We start from the raw sequence: 16391 nt of genomic DNA on the forward strand, positions 1-16391 counted from the left end.
TTTCTATGCAAAATTTAACAACCTAATAGACTGCATAAGTCAAATGAAAATTTGCTAATTGTTGCCTTTGATGTATATTATTCTGCCAATTCTCTCACAAAAACAGTATGTTAGTATTGGCTGCAGTACTTGCTGAAATAAATGTATAAAGCAGGGCATATATATACCTACATGTGCACACACAAAGAAAATTACATTGCAGGGTGTAAAAAACACTACTCCAAGGCACAGGATGGACACAATGGGCTACTATATACTGGACAACCATGTTTACAGGAACTCTGAAAACAACTAGCTGGGGAGTAATCGCATTTATCCAAATTAGCTAGTGTTGGTTCATAACACTGCGCTTATGCAAGAGAAGTAGTCAAAATAAGATTACACAGGCCAAATAACTTATAGAGAATGAGATAGCAGAGATGATGAAGGATGGCGGGGAACAGAAGGCATTCCTGCCTAACCCCAGAGATTCCAAATTGGTTCCCTCAAGAGACTAATAATAAGACCAACTGTTCAAAAAACAAAACAAGAAAGATTTCTATGCATTTTCACCTAGAGCACATGCAATAATGCATTTTATCCCATAAACTGCATCACAGAGAGAACTTTACTATGTGTAGATGCTGCTAGCTCATTTTGAGGCCAAGGCTCCTAGCCACTGCTGCTGGTTTAACCTACACAGCAAAACACGCATGCAAACAAACTATACCAAAGTATACAGGGATATTTGATTTGACTACTTTCCTTTGCTTTGTCTTTAAAATCTGCTTGTAATGATTTGATAATCTAATCGAATTGATCTCTCCAAATACTTCAATGGCTCTAATCACTGTAGCATCTCATTAGTGGAACAGATCTGTACTTTATCTCCAGATTTAGGAAATAAATTTGTACTTAGAAGAGTCACACAAGGGAGAGGGCCAGATGCGAATTGGATACAAGAGGTGCAAAGGAATGGGAAAAAGGTAGCAAGGTCCAGAATGACTTCAAAGGGAGATCTGGGTATTTTGTCTCCTCTTTGCAACCAAACCCCACTTAAATAGCACATTTCTGGGGCTAGAGAAGTAATGAGGAAATGTGACAAGACTAATGGGGGAAGAACTAAAAGGGAACTCCTGTCTATGACCCGCTCTCATTCAAACTGTCCTATTTGCAAGCATAAAGAACATGTAATTATTATTATAGTTTCCTTATTCTCGTCCAAGCTAGCACTTCATCAGCCTGAAAACTATGACATTTCCGGAATGTGTTTCAGTGGCTTCTTAACCTTCTTAGCTCCTGAGTGCCAGTGCAATGGCACATGCATTCAGTCACAGAGACTTCAGGAAAGAAGAAGTTAACACTCCAAATTGCTAATAACAACAGTATTCACTGAGCCAGATAATCACTCGCACAGAATTTCAATCTAAAGTGACTTAAAATTCAAAAGAATCCACTGTATTTCTTTAAGGAAGTGACAGCACTTAGAATATTCATAATTCAAACAACAGGTCAGAATTTGACCTACTACTAACTTTATTTTTCAAATCACGCAATATCAAGGGCCAGCTTTTGCTCTGCTTTAAGTCAAATGCATTTTTTGAGACATCCTATGGTAAATGCCCAAGTGCTGCCCAGAAAGCTGTGACAGTGAGACAGCTGTCAAACACGCAAGGAACATGAAGCATTTCTAGTAAGTCATCTGCTTCTTCCTCTTTCATTTGCCTGCTCCTCGCTGTGCTGATGCTCAGCCAAATCATCTTGCAGAATCAAAGCTCTGGGCTGAAAAGCAACAACTAATATATTTGCAAGCTCTGGAGAGGGAAAAAAAGAGATTTTTGCCACTTGAAACTGCAGGGCGGATGTCTGAGCTGCCTTTCTCTCGCCTAAAGGGAAAAGTCATGTAAATGCCTCTTGCAGGCTGAGCCGGGGCCGCGCACACCTGCGTCAGCGCGTCGGGAGCCTTCGGCTCGCGCCAATCCCCGCGCCGCTTCCTTCAGCTCCCCGCTCGGCCCCGCGCTCGCCGCCGCCAGTGAATGCCCCTTTCATGCCTCGGCACGTCTCAGGAGCCGTCTTTCAAAGCAACGTCAGGAAAAGAAACAAAATCAGCCTGTCAAAAACACATGACTGTTTCACAGTTCACGGGGCGATGTGCCGATCCGCGTGTGACGGACACGCACTATCGTACGCGCAGGAGGAGAAGGGCGGAATTGCTGCTCTCAGACCCGGATTCAGGATGGGGTTTTACCACAGCCTCTCCAGCAGTCACCTGCATCGCTATCAAACTCAAGCACACGCTTCCCCACGAGCTGGTATAATAATGTTCTTTTGGCCAGCTGATACCCGCAATACTTAAAGATTTGCAACTGGAAACATTTGCAACATTGCAAGAATTGCTCGTAAACCAAGAGCTTCAGGCACTTCAAGGAAGAGATGATTGAGGCACCTTTTTTTTCTTACTTTATATGAGATTCAATCTGCAGAGACTTCATATAAAAGAGACAGCAGGTGCTTCAGCACCTAAGTATAGCAATTATTTTTTGTTTCAAAAGTTGCTGTTTATAGCATAAGTAATCCATTTGCCATTAACGAATGACTTAGTTAATGACTGAGAAGTGTAGAACACAACCTTAATTCTCCTTGCTGTTCCACGTGGCACAGTGGTTGATTGATTCATATCAAGGGCTGTTTCATGCGAGCTTAGCATGGAGAAGCAGGGAAAGGACTAAGATTTTGAAATCCAGGTTTTACAACCTGATGATTTCTTGTGAAATTTCCTGAAATAAACCTGCCTCCACAGCAGTAATATAAAGTTATATACCGTAATACTTCACAGATCGAAAGCACTGTATATAGATCATGGGGCACCATCATTAATACAAGCAGTCTCAGAGTAGGTGAATGTGTAAAATCTCCCATAGTATCTGCTAGGCTCATATAAGGATCTTAGACTTGGCCTTTAGCAACTAAATTCAGATTTAAAGAAATAAATCTCTTCTTAGCACTTTAAAATAAATTCACATCCACGTGAAATAATATTAATTTTTAAATGAAACCACATTAATTGTGGATGCACGCAAACCCCGACAGGACTCCAGGTACGCAGCCCTTCCGCAGCTCTGCTCCACACAAGGCAGCACGGCTGCCTCCAACACGTCCCACCTCTTGGGGTTCTGTTACTATGACTTTTACGGGACAGGAATAACCTCAAAATTCTGCAGTAGCGCCGATCCTGCAAGCTCCTCTTCATGAGTTTTGCACTAAGTCAGCTGATGTGACTTCAGTGAATAGGTTTGTCTAACTCGTTGGAAGTAAACAAGAAGAATTTGCACAAATTATTTCATGATCAAAACTGGGAGCAAGGATTGGAGGAGAAGCTCCAGCTGGGAGGTAAACAACAAGGTATGAGGCCCCTCCAGCTCGTTCCTAAGTAGCTCTGTCCAGAGCCACAGTCAGATGTACTGTCATTAGAAGGAAAACCAAGGCAGGTCTCATGGTAGGATTGCTGCATGGTTGATAAGCACTGCACTGGAATATGCCCATTGCTTAGGAACAGGCTGCATTACCTTTAAAATAATAGAAGGATAAAATAAGCTGAAAAATATATGTATGCTTTCAGCTCATTTCCAATGACCTGTAAAATTAAGTCAAGAGAAATAGGAACAATCATCACTATCCTATGGGATATTGACACGACAGAGGAGGAAAACCCCCAAATCCTCAAGTTTTGCTAAATTCTGATACATGTAATGCTTGCCTGCCACCTCCCACCTGCTCTGGGGTAGCGCAGCTCTGCATCTGGCCTACTTAATGCCCTGCCTGGGCTTGGAGCATCATACGGACCGCTGCTGCAAGAGGAGCTTTCTCTCTTTCCAGCTCCTGGGATTTCACTAATTGGGCCCTGCTTAAAAAGTCAGCAACTAATGAAGAGCTCCACAGTCCTGGACCAACTGTTGGTTTTTCCCTCTCTGCAGAAGTAGAGGGCGGTTGAGAACAGAATGCTCTTTCATCTAGATCCTATTTTGCTCTGGGCTGAGCCTCCTCGAAAGATTCAGCAAGCCATGCAGTCTTCTTCTTACATAACACACCTTTCCATTAAAAAAAAAAAATCTACAGACAGTTTTTAGGTGTAAGAATATAGAGAACAGAAAGTAATGACAGGCAATACAGACAAATCCTCTTCTGTGAGCTCTGTGAAATCTTTTCTCAAAATAACTTTGGAGGGGTTAGGCTGCCAGTTCATAATGTGGATGAATCACTTCTGATACATCTGATAAAACAATATTCCAGACTTCAAAATCACTTCCAGTTCATTTATGCCACAGTTTAATTAGGGCTTCTACAACATGCTAAAAGGACGTCATTATCCCCTATAATGGTATAATAATTACAATTTTAATGAAATAATTGCAAGTACACTAGATGTGTAGATATAATTATGGTAATTACATAAATACCTGATTTTCACTTAATAATTAAAGAAGGCCTTTACAAAAAGGGTGAATTTTAATAAATGGAAGCTTGCCAGAAAACAAATACAAATATTAAATGGCGATCTCTCTCCTATGGATTTCAGCTTACTAGATTCACTGTACGATAGAATGATTTTTCCACACATTATAAAATAATATAAGGCTAAATAAGTTGTTTAAACAAATACTAAATCATATTGAGAGGCCTCAATACTTTGCCCCGTGGGGCCTGATCCAAAACCACTGAAGCTAATATAGCCCTAACCTAATAATCCTGCAATAACTCAGCATCTCACAAGAGGCCGGATGTTGAATTATCATTGAGAGAAACAAAATGTGAGTAGCACTTACAAAAGCAGTAAAAACTGTGCACCAGTTCCACTGCAGCATAAAGAGACCAGCTCTAGACTGCAGAATACTTGGGAAAAAGTTTCTGCTGCTGAGTTCTCGGCAGCTGAAAAACCCATGGAAGGGAAATCAGGTTCGAGCACCTACCACGATGCAGCTCCCATGTTCTTGCAATCAGCCAGTGATCAACGGGAGCCTCTGGATTCACCTAAAGCAGCCCTAGGGTGGCTCTGACTTTGGCCAGAGACCACGCTGCTCCCTGCAATACCTTCTGCAAAAACATGCCTGAAAGTCGGTTTTATCCCATTTCTCTTCATTATTACAAGCATGAAAAAAAAAGCAGATATTACTATTAAACCAGAGGGATGTGAATTGACATTCCGAAAACAAATCTCATTTCTGTAAAGCTCATTAAAACCATGGGGTTCTAAATGCAGAGTGTAATTAATAATACTACACATATCAAAGTACAGTGAAAATAAATCAGTGAAAGGAGGAGTAAGGCATGTAAGTTTGACAACATAAAGCAAGGAAAAGAATTATATGTGAAAAGAATTTGAGAAAAAAAAATAGTAAAATGATACTGGAGCAATATTCCACTTATAAGCGGATTATTAACACTGTAATTGAGATGATCTTTAAGAATGGCTCGACACATGTAGGCATCGTGTTTCAAGATTCGAAAATATGCAAAGAATACTAAGAGTATTTGTATCCCTGTATTACAAGGACACAATGGAATGAAGAGCACGAACGCAAAGAAAAACAAAAGAACAACGCTACAATGAAGGAAAAAGATTGTCAAAAAAAGTAAAGCAGAAAATCCCAGTTATCCCAAAGTCATGTTAGTTACTCAAATGTTCCTCCTGGAAAAAAAAAAAAAGTACATTTTTCCTACATAGCCATTTTTTCCAATACTTCATCCAACACTTCTGTCTTTAAGTGATAAATTAGGAAAGAGCAGATTAAAAAAAAATCACGATTGTTTCTGCTGTGCAACTAGTCCAAATCAAGAAAGGAAAGGGGAAGAAGCACAAAACAGCTTTCTTTGACTTAGTGTTATCTGGGTAGCAGTACTATTTTAGAGACTATGTGTGGGAGGATGTAGAAAATGAAAAGTAAGCAGTAAAATAAAGGACAATGAATGGAATTGGACCAGAATTTAAGAGCTGCTAGAGTTACAAGCTCTGTCAAGGTACATGAACAAAGCAATGACAGCCCAGTGACTGCACGGTCAGCAAGAGCTCACAACCTGAGCAAAAAAGAGCCAGACATTTAGCAAGGACTTTAACCAGTGTTGATGGCATTACAGATGACTGGAGCCTTAAAATGCAGTCTGCAAAATTTTCTATTGTCAAGCACTGGCTCACACAGAAAGAGGACCGTAGAAAACGCATCAGAGTTTAAGCATTTTATGTTATTTCAAATATGACATAAACCTCCTGCATATCTTTGAAAAATGCTGCTAACTGACACTAACTGCTTTAGATTGTGAAGGGATGAAAAGGTCTGTACAAGACGATGTTTGCTTCATTATCTTCTTCCATGTATTACTAGTATAATAGGAAATGCTGCTGTGGTATGTGAGCAAAGAAAACCAGGAACAAACAGTACTTGCAGTAGGAAAATGGAACAATCTTGGTTTCTTAGCGAGCGTCACTAGAGTTTGGGATCATTTTTTAACAACATGACAGCTACAGGCCAATTATTTTGGTATATTTTCTACATTAGATATTTAGAATCCGATAATCAGCTGACAAATTTTGCCAAGGGAAATACAAATTTTAGCAGATCTAAGCTCGTATTTTCTAGGTGACTTTAGAGTTTTAAAAAGGTGTTCAGAAATACGTTAGTTTAATCACATCTATAGGAATGGCCTATATTGTACAAAAGCAAGAAAAAAAAACAATCTCTGTTATTCTTTCCTGCTTTGGGAAGGGATTTTTAGATTACACGAAACAAAAGCACTAGCATTTCTAAGGAAAGAGTCCTTTAAAAAAAATAAAGAAAACTTGTTTCAACGTTATATCACAAAAGGGCAAAATGTAAGTTTGAAAGATATTCAGAGAGGCTAGTTTAAGTTCGAATGTGTAGAGAAGGATACATAGGCATTGCCTTTTTCCAGGTGAGAAGTAAATAAGAATGGGATAAGAAGAAGGTACATATGACCAGCCATCAGACTGGGATCCCAATATATTTATTTTGCTCTGTCCTGTTCCCTCACTCTGACCTTTAAAGACCAAAACAGATGAGGTTAAGAGGGCGACAGGTCTCCAGATCCCGCTGAAGCTGGTTAATGTTTAAACCAGTGGAAGGAGCTCTTCTACCTTTCCCAAAATTTAGTCCAAGACAGTCCAAGGGTTCTCTCACTGATATATGAAGAATTCTGAAGAACACAGAGAAATCATTGTATGTAACTTTATCTAAGTGCCAATCTTTATTTAAGGAAGAGTACATAGTGATGGGAGCTAATCAAGGAACCTGTAGGTCAGTTCTTCCCTGGGTAAAATTCCTCTTTTCCCAAAATGTGATAAATTAGACATTTCTGAAGTCATTAAACTGCACTGGAAGAAAAATTACAGGGTCACAGAATGGTTGAGGTTGGAAGGGACCCCTAGAGATCATCTAGACCCACCCCCCTGCTCCAGGAGGGACACCTAGAGCACGTGGCACAGGGTGGCATCCAGGCGGGTTTGGAAGATCTCCAGAGAAGGAGACTCTCTGGGCAGCCTGTTCCAGGAAAAGGCTTGACTGGGCTCTTACCAATTCTACTTACATGTCTAAAAAATGTTTCATGCTGCAAATTTAATAGCCTTGGAGTTATCAGTGAATCATGCATCATAGTGCAAGGTATCTCTATGGACATCAAAAATTGAATGAGTTTATATCACCGTAGCTTGTATTTCATTCCCATGAATGTATTTGTACTTGAGTATATAGGTTACTGTGCACCCATGAACTGCCACAACCCAGAAAGCACGGTGATCGGAGCTGTGCTCTCTGAAAATCAAGTAGCTCGTTAGCAGACATAAATATTAATAGAGCCGTCTACACTCTCAAATGAGGTTGTCTGGATCATGATTCTCTACATTTAAAATTTATTCAGTGCACCAGCCCAGACCAACTGGATTAAAAAACAGTATCCACACATTTAGAAATCTCTGTTGGGCAGTCTCTTAGCCACCCGTAATTCCCAAACATTTGATATATACAAGCTAGGAGCAAGTGATTTCTTCCCTTATTCCACCCCCAATTCTCCTAGAAATACTAATCTATCCAAAACTGTATCTGCTCAGTTCCATGACATTCAGTATATATTATATTCTCTATGAAAAATCACACTTCCATATCTTTGAATACAGATACCTTCGGGCAACACGAAGGCTTTTGTACAGGCTCATAACGAGGAGTGTGCTTTGACGCCAAAGAGCAGAACACAGAGTATCTGGAGTTTCTTTTAGTGGTCGCGTTTGTGATGATTTTCAAGCATTATTTATACAACTGTCATTAGATTTTAAAGTTTCTATTCATGTTGCAATCTCTGTTGCAAGGCAAAGAGCTGGATATACAATATTAAACAAAACACAGGCACAGCTAAGGGAGGGTGAACACTCCTCCTCGAAGATAATGAGTTACTCTGTCATTCTGAAACAGAAGTAAAATGTTCATGCTGTGTCTGTAAAAGTAAAGTGGAGATCTGAAACGCAAAATAGAGTGCAAAAAGCCTTAGGCATTTCCTAGAAATGATGCAAATGTTGATATGTACTCAGGAAATTAATGCACGATCAAGGACATAAAAAAATCAGTTGGTAAAATGGTGTTATCCAGCATGTAACCTGGGGTCTGTGGAAATCTAGAACTGCAGAAGCCAGCCCACATGGGAGGCTTAATGAGACGCCTTTCTATAGATTTCCTAAAACCAACCCTAGAAAGTAGAGGGGTTTAAGCTGTGTATGCATATACATAAAATTAAATTAGTAACCTCAGATTTTACCTTGTTCCTATTTCGCCCTGTTGCCATCCTATCATTTTGTAGCCTCTGCAGCGTGCATATCACAGTCACACCAACACACAGTAATGGTTACAATTCCTGCTATAATGTCTAACATAACTTGCAGATAAAATTGTCTTCATTTCCATATCTACCTTCATCTGCCTAATTCCTATTTTTTCTTATATCCCTCAACTAAGTGGTGTTACTGATGTAATTATCCAGTAAGATTTACTTCAAGTAATAAGAAAGCATTAAACACTATAAAAGAGTTGGTGGTTCAGACACTTTGCATTTACGTACTCTTTATTATACATTTATGTACTCTTTATTAATTAAACAGATGGTGCAAAGTTCTACCTGCCTATTTTTGTATATTTCCAGTAATTTTCAATACTGACTGTAATGAGTGCAATGTAAAACCAGTGAAACAGTGGCTATTTCTTCTTCTCCCTTCTTCCTCGCACAACACTATTGCTATTTCCAAGCTGCTGTTGCTGCCAAGATGCCACTTACCTATTGCAACCTGGGTCTACAAGGGGACTCCTCCTCCTCCTCAGTGTGAAGGCCATACAGCCCAGCTAGAACCTGAGGGCAGCACAGGTGAGTAGAGAGAGAGATGCTGTGGGATGAAGGCTGACTACAGCTCTGGCAACTGCCCAAGCAGGCGGCCTTCAGGAGCTGTCTGCCCTCGTCAGCGGGAACAGGTAGGCAGGTTTCTGCTGCTGCTTCTTGTACTGTGCAGGAGATCATAAATTCAGCTGGAAAGGTAACTACTGAATTTCAAATAACTCCTTCTTTATCCTCCTTTAGACTCACAAGACAATAAGCAAGACTCTCCTCAGCTCCCAGGTTCTCCCTGCCTTTCTTTTGGCTGTTTTCCCGATTTCTTCTTCTTTGTACTCTCTAATAGGAAAAGATTCCTTCTGAGCACTATGATGGAGATCTGCATCTTTATTTATGACTCTGTGAATCAATGTCTGGGTGATAGGAAGTGAAAGTTGCTCAGCTGATTACACATGCTTGATGAACTGCATAATAACTGCTGCAGCACCACACATTAATTGAATGCATATAAATGACAGCAGTTATTCTAACTTGAATGATGTGTGTGAAGAAGTGACGTTGCTCACAGCACACTGATTATCTTTGTTTCCAATTTTGGGAATCCAACCAGAAAACAATGTCATTTTTACAGCATCAAGCAAAAAATCCCCAATAGGAAACATAAGAAGTTGACTCAACACCAACACTTTAGAAACAAATTTCCTTAATTTAAGTTACTGAAAGTAGATTTAGACTTCTAAAAAAGCATATGTTGAGCAAATACAATTAAGATTTAATAATTAAACATTAGCTAAAATTAACAATCAGTAGGAGCTGTATAAGCAAAAGCCTTGGAAAATAAGGCCACTTTTACCTAGATACCTTAATATGGTATTAGAAGCCTAATTTGTGTTTACAGAATTACATTTTGTCCAACTTTGAACAATTTTCTGCTATGACACTTTCCTAAAATGTATTTGTTCCGGAATATCAGGGACATGTAGGCAACTGATATTAAAAATATCCATTACAGACAACAGGTTATTTCCATAATGCTCTTTGTTTACCCTAGAAAGTATTCTAGATTTAAAGGTAGTCCTGCAATTAAAGAAGGTATTATGTAAAAAAAGGAACTGATGTAAAGCGTGTTTGTAATGTTGTATAAAATTAGTACTTCAAGCTATTGCCAAATAGTGCCTTTAAATGAGTACCAAAATATACCTTCTATATTGCAGATCACTCGCTTCAGGAACTGCAAATGTTCACAAAGAAATCTGCAAATTCTCCCGTGCTGTCTACGAAACACTAAAATGTTAGATGCCAAGTTTCCAAAGCCTCCGAAGCAGCCAAATTCCCAAAGTATCATGTCACAACATGTTTACATTTCCCAGCACCAGCATCAAGAGACTTCAGGCTTTATAAAGAAAGCCGTAATCACACGGCAAAGGAAACCAGCCCTCACTTTCTTTAAATGTGTAAACAACAACAAAGAAAGAAGAGTTTCACATATACATTGGAGGCAAGTCAACACTGTTCCAAGAAAACGTGTGCATCACGTAAGAAGACAAGGTCACTTCTCGGTTCTTCACGGTGCCAGCTGCCTCACACGGACTGGCTTCACCATCAGCCGTGGCACAAGTGCCACCCGTGGACACCCTATGCTGTGCTACACACCAGGGACTCCGCCAAACCGCGAGGCCAAGACTCGTAAGGGCTGTCAATGGATTCAGCATTAGAGCCACAATCAGGTGTAACCAAGCCCAGGCTTTGCAAACGTTACCTTCTCTGCTTTGCATGGTCCTCTCTTTAAATCGCTTTCTGGCTTTGTTAGGACAAGACAGTCCCCAACTGCTCACTTCACAACATCAGTATATCAGCCTCTTTCAGCTGTGTTACTCATTCTTCCTTTGCAAGTTTTTGAGCTTTTCCCCCTTTTTTTTTTTTTATTTTTTTGGTGCACTTTATACATACCTCCTTTTCTACAAATTTTCTTGCCGGGTTTTCTGGCACATTCCTTGGATATTCTTTTGACTGAAAAATGAATAGAAGACTAGAAAATAACATGGAGCTCCATCCCGGACAGTAGGAGCATGCAACACCACTATCTAACTTAAATATAGCCTGCTTTATTAGGTGCGGAAGATTCTCAACTTGTTGTGCCTGCACATGCAATGGATAAGATGTTGATGCATCTTCCCAGAAGTCAGCGGGTGGCAATGAGAATTAGATACCAACTTTGACCTAAAATACACGTGCTGTGGGAGAAAAACAATGAGTATAGACAGAAAAACAAAATAAAGGACAGATGCACACACAGAAAAGCAGCATGCATACACATAAAATGCTGGCATGCCAACAAGAAAGCCATGCACGCTACCAGTAAACATGAATTAATATTGTTAGAACTTAGAACAGGAAAATAAAAAGATCTCCCTGTTTTGCCTTGTATTAACTCACCATCCTCGGTTGGGACATAGATATTTAAGTAGAGGCAGTCTTCATTCTGGTCTTGCACATAGGTGGAAACTACATCCAAGTTATTAGTAAACCACACGGGAAGCATGACTTCAGGCAACCTGCCTTCTATGATGTTCTGGGGACACACTGGAGCAAACTGAGTGGTATTTTTGATATGTGCCCAGGGAGACGGAGGCTCAGGAGGCTGGAAGCGGCGCTCCCCAGTTGGAGGGGCGGCATAGGGAACCCCGAGAAACTGAATAACAGGCCCCAAAATTTCATTATTAAGTTCCTTCTTAATCCCTCTTATCTTGCCAAAGTTGGTGGTCACCACTGGGTTGGTATCATCCAATTTTTGGGAGGACACAGCCGCAGCGTGAAGCAAAAATCCGAGTGTACAAAGAGCAAAACTGGCGTTCAATCCCACGTGCAACAGGCGGACTGTCAGCGCTCTCCACACGCAGTTCAGCCACATGGAGCTTGGGAAGGCCATGGTCCCACATTAGTTGTGTAACGACAGTGAAGCAATCTGATTTGTATCCACTGGCGTCAAAACAGGGCGGCCAAAGGAAACACAGCAAGTTTCCTGGATGGGAACCTGTCAGAGAAATCTCAAAAGGCTTTTCATGCGGTAAGTATCTTCCATTGATTTCACACTTATTGAAGCTGCATCTTCACTCAGCACTATTTATCAGACTACATCCTATTGACAATTCTGTTTTCCATAGCAGCAATATGAAGAGAGCGGCCATTTACTGCAGAATCCCCTCTTATAAATCAAATCCAGTTAGCCGCAGGTCTATATCCTGGAGAAAATGAAAATAAATCATTAGTATGAAAGAGCTACTATGAGCAGAGCGATAACTAGGTGTTTTACAAGTTATGTACGTACATTAATAGTTGCTAGAATCAGGTAAGTAAAACTGTACTAGTTTATGCTTCCATGGGATGGTGGGTGAAGCTCTGATTACAGGATTATCTGTCATATCGTCATTCAATTTACAAAGAATTTCAGAAGAAAAAGGCTTTTTTTTCCACAGAAAGTTCACCTTTTTCAGAATAAAAAAAACTCTCTCAGGTCACTTTTTTTTTTTTTTTTTTTTTTTTTTTTACATTTTACTTGACTTCATCAGCCCATAATCATTTTTGACCTTGCTGGCAGAATGGTAGAAGTTGCTTTATCAAAAAGAAAGCAATTATTTCTTAAAGCACAAGACAGTGAAATTAAGATACATTCTGAATGCTCACACGCAATCTATTTCACTAATACCACATTAAGCTGCAAACAAATATTTGCCCATTTTCAAGTAGAACTGATTTGAAAATTGAAAAACTGGACTATCTTTATAAGGATAACAGGAATTACTGCACTTTTTATAGGCTTCTTAACCCAAAAATTTCTGATAGCTCATGAAAATCACCAGAGTTTCAGCAGACCGAAACAGCAGAGGACCAGATTTTGCTCCCATGGAAGTGAATGGCAAACTCACAATTTGCATAAAAGTATGATGGGACTTCAATGCTTTTTTTTCTAAATTGAGTTGAAAAAGCATAGGAACTGGCAGGCGAGGGATGGAGTTATACATCACATCTCCTACTTCAGACCAATCCTGCATTCCTTATGAACTACCGAATGCAGTAAAAAATGAAAGCCCTGTGAATACACTCAATTCCTTACATACCATCCTTAATTTACAGTAACACAATAAATGCTCCCATAAGACAGTAAAAACCTTATCTTTCATATACCCACATACTTACTGAGCAGTATCCTAGAAAAATAATCAGTTAGGATCAGAGACTATATAATCTCAAATTCCAGATTCTATTTTCAACTACTTTAGCTCAAAGGTTGTCATCCAAGGCTGCTCCAGCACTTCTGAAAATTGCTCAGCGCATATCATTACGTCTTCTATATTCCTGTTAAATATATTTCCAACACCATTTACAATATCCTATTATTTAAAATGCAGTGCTATACACAATGCAGCAGCATAATCTTACACTCCCTGTTAAGCAGTGTGTAATGCACAAGAAATGTGTTTTGCTTTGTATGGGGAACATGTTAAACCACCTGCTTTTGAAACAGCATTGGCAGCTTTAATGAGAATTGTTTTTTTTATCATGTCTATACACATTGTAGAGAGAATTCAAAAGAACGGCTTGTCTAATAGTCAGACTACCCTGCAGTTTGGGTTATTAAAAAAGAGATTGTAAAAGCTATATAGGACAGCAGGAGATTTGGTTCATGTCTAGTGTTCCTTTAGCTCTGAACAATCTATCTCAGGAGGCAATAAGGAGATAGATGAAGCTTTTCCACAATTCTCTCTCCCTCTCTTTTTCTGCTAATTCTAACACCTTTGCCGTGAAACTGCATTAACAAACAGTCTTATATTCTTCACTCTCAGGCTTCCAATCCTCAGCATTCGCTGGAAACACACCAATTTAGTCGGAGAAAATAATTCCCCAAAGTTAATGTGTTTGCATTTCGTTTAAAAACCTTGCAACCAGAATGGCACCCAGACAGTTGCCTCTCGGAGGACGGTCGTTTTGCTGCGTTTTGGATTTTGCAGGCAGCGAGGTATTTCTTGGGGCCGAGCACAGGCTGGTGCAGAGCACACCTGGCCCAGCTGCTCTACGCTGCAGTGCCCCGCAGGCCATGGCAAGATGCAGACTTCCCCCTGGGTGGCATTCGGAAACCTCCACGCAATCTAATCTAATCTTTCCCAAACTCTACAGTGTCTCCAATCTGAACAGCACTAACTTAATCTTCGTGCTGCCAATTCACCTGGCGTGGGGGAGCTCTGGGAAGGAACCAAACTCGGCACGGTCGTGCCAGACAATCGTGTCCTTTATTTCAAGCCGCTGCGTCTATTCAATGTAGAAAATTGCCAAGACGCTGCCAACAGCTCATTTAGCCTCAGGCCTGTCCCTCTATTCTAAGAGAATACCCAAAATGGAAAGTTTCGACAATAACATCAAAAGTCACGCGAGTTTATCAGCAACAGAATCTTCTATTTCAGATTCCGTGACTGGGGCTACTTTTTACTTACCCTGAACTAGTTACATTATCTATGTAAATTTAAAGCAAATCCTGCAGCTGGGCTACAGTTTTAAGCCTGCACATTGGATGCTGTCCCTAACAGCTGAACAGCTCTATTACGATTAAATGTTCTGCTTTGCCACCCACTTAATAAAGTTTTCTTCTACGATAAAGACAGGAAGCTAAAATGATAGGAATATAACTCAATAGTATGTTTGGCGATTTTGATTAATTAACTCTTGGGTACTAGCTGGTTTCAGCCAATAGATTTATAGGCTATACAAGGCAGTAAATTGTAGAGCATTTCCAGCATTGAAATCAACAGACTTGAATGATATTTGTAACTTGAATTTTGTTTTGTTTTGTTTTTCCTCACAGGCAATTCTTTTTTAATGGTTAAGTAACTGTTTGTTTTTGTTATTTAAAGAGGTGAGATGTTTTGAACCCAAAATTGGCTGCCCTGAAGCTAAAACATTAAACACTGAAGCTCGTAAATACGGGGAGGTTGAGATTACTCAAATCTTTTGCGACTGCCATGCCAAAACTTTGTTTGCAGCGCAAGGTGCAAGGGAAGCAGGGTACCTGCCTGCAGCATGTCCCACGCTCAGCATCAATGTCGGAAAAAGGTTTCCAAAGTCCTCATGCTCTGCTCAAGACTTGACCTGGGGTCTGGACTTAAAATGACCGACCAGGAACCAATGGAGAAAAACAGAAAAGAAGAGGGAAGCCAGAGCAGGAATGATCCCAGAGATGGGCAGGAGGCTAGACTGAAGAGTAATGATGAGCAATCTGGGGCAAAGTATAAGGTGTCAGCATCAGAATATCACAGACCTGAGGAGGAGGAGAAGCATTTTCAGATTTTATTATAGCCTGGATGTGAGGATCTCAATTGTTCCCTGTGGTCACGCAAATGAATCCTACTGTAAAATGTATTTGATAAAGTCTTTCATGGTCTTTAGAGCAGTCTATATTATATGGCTTTTTTTTTTCTATTTCATCCATTATTTTATTATCTTCCCTTCTGAATTTAAAATACCTTGCAGCTCAGATTCTCAAACACTTTCGGGAGGCATTTAGTATGCGGAGGAGCTAACAGGCCAAGATAACTCCGAAGCCTCTCTGCATTCCCAATGACACAGGGCACTCCACAACGGGTCAGATCTGCGGCACACTGCAGTGGCCCAACTCCTCCCGTTATTCCTTTGCATCGTTTCCAGTCTTTAGGGATGCCTTACGCTCTACCACCTGCAATAGCTCCAGTGGATTAATGCAACGTTCGCGGGGACCCAAAGTTGCTGGCCGTATGCCAGGTTTTGTACACATAAAGGCATTATTATGATAGCTTTGTACCCCCGGCTGTTTTCCTTTTAGCTGAAGATGTGCTCTGTGATTTTATATTCAAGCTTAAAAATTCCTTTCCCCATCAGTTTTGCAAGTAAATCCCAGATGCACAAACGTTCACAGAAAGTGATTGTGAGCGTTTTGAACGCTGCCCAATGCTGCTTCACTGCAAAACACAAACAGGGCTTTGCAGAACCAGCTACATTTACGTCCA

The 16391-nt window shown here is 40.2% G+C and overlaps 1 protein-coding gene across 6 annotated transcripts in view; it reads right to left on the reverse strand.

Moving 5' to 3' along the window:
• Positions 1 to 16391, reverse strand: part of NLGN1 (neuroligin 1) — a 364563-nt gene that overhangs the window by 275577 nt on the left and 72595 nt on the right. For all 6 annotated transcript variants that reach the window (XM_088523905.1, XM_088523906.1, XM_088523909.1 and 3 more), the window contains exon 2: positions 11794 to 12599. In XM_088523905.1, coding sequence (XP_088380031.1) covers positions 11794 to 12286 — 493 coding nt within the window. In that variant the 5' untranslated portion in view covers positions 12287 to 12599. The remainder of the gene's footprint in view (positions 1 to 11793; positions 12600 to 16391) is intronic.

This window comes from Tinamus guttatus, unplaced genomic scaffold, assembly GCF_059628265.1.
Source record: "Tinamus guttatus ecotype Peru unplaced genomic scaffold, ASM5962826v1 Tinamus_guttatus_pri_ptg000198l, whole genome shotgun sequence".
NCBI lineage: Eukaryota > Metazoa > Chordata > Aves > Tinamiformes > Tinamidae > Tinamus > Tinamus guttatus.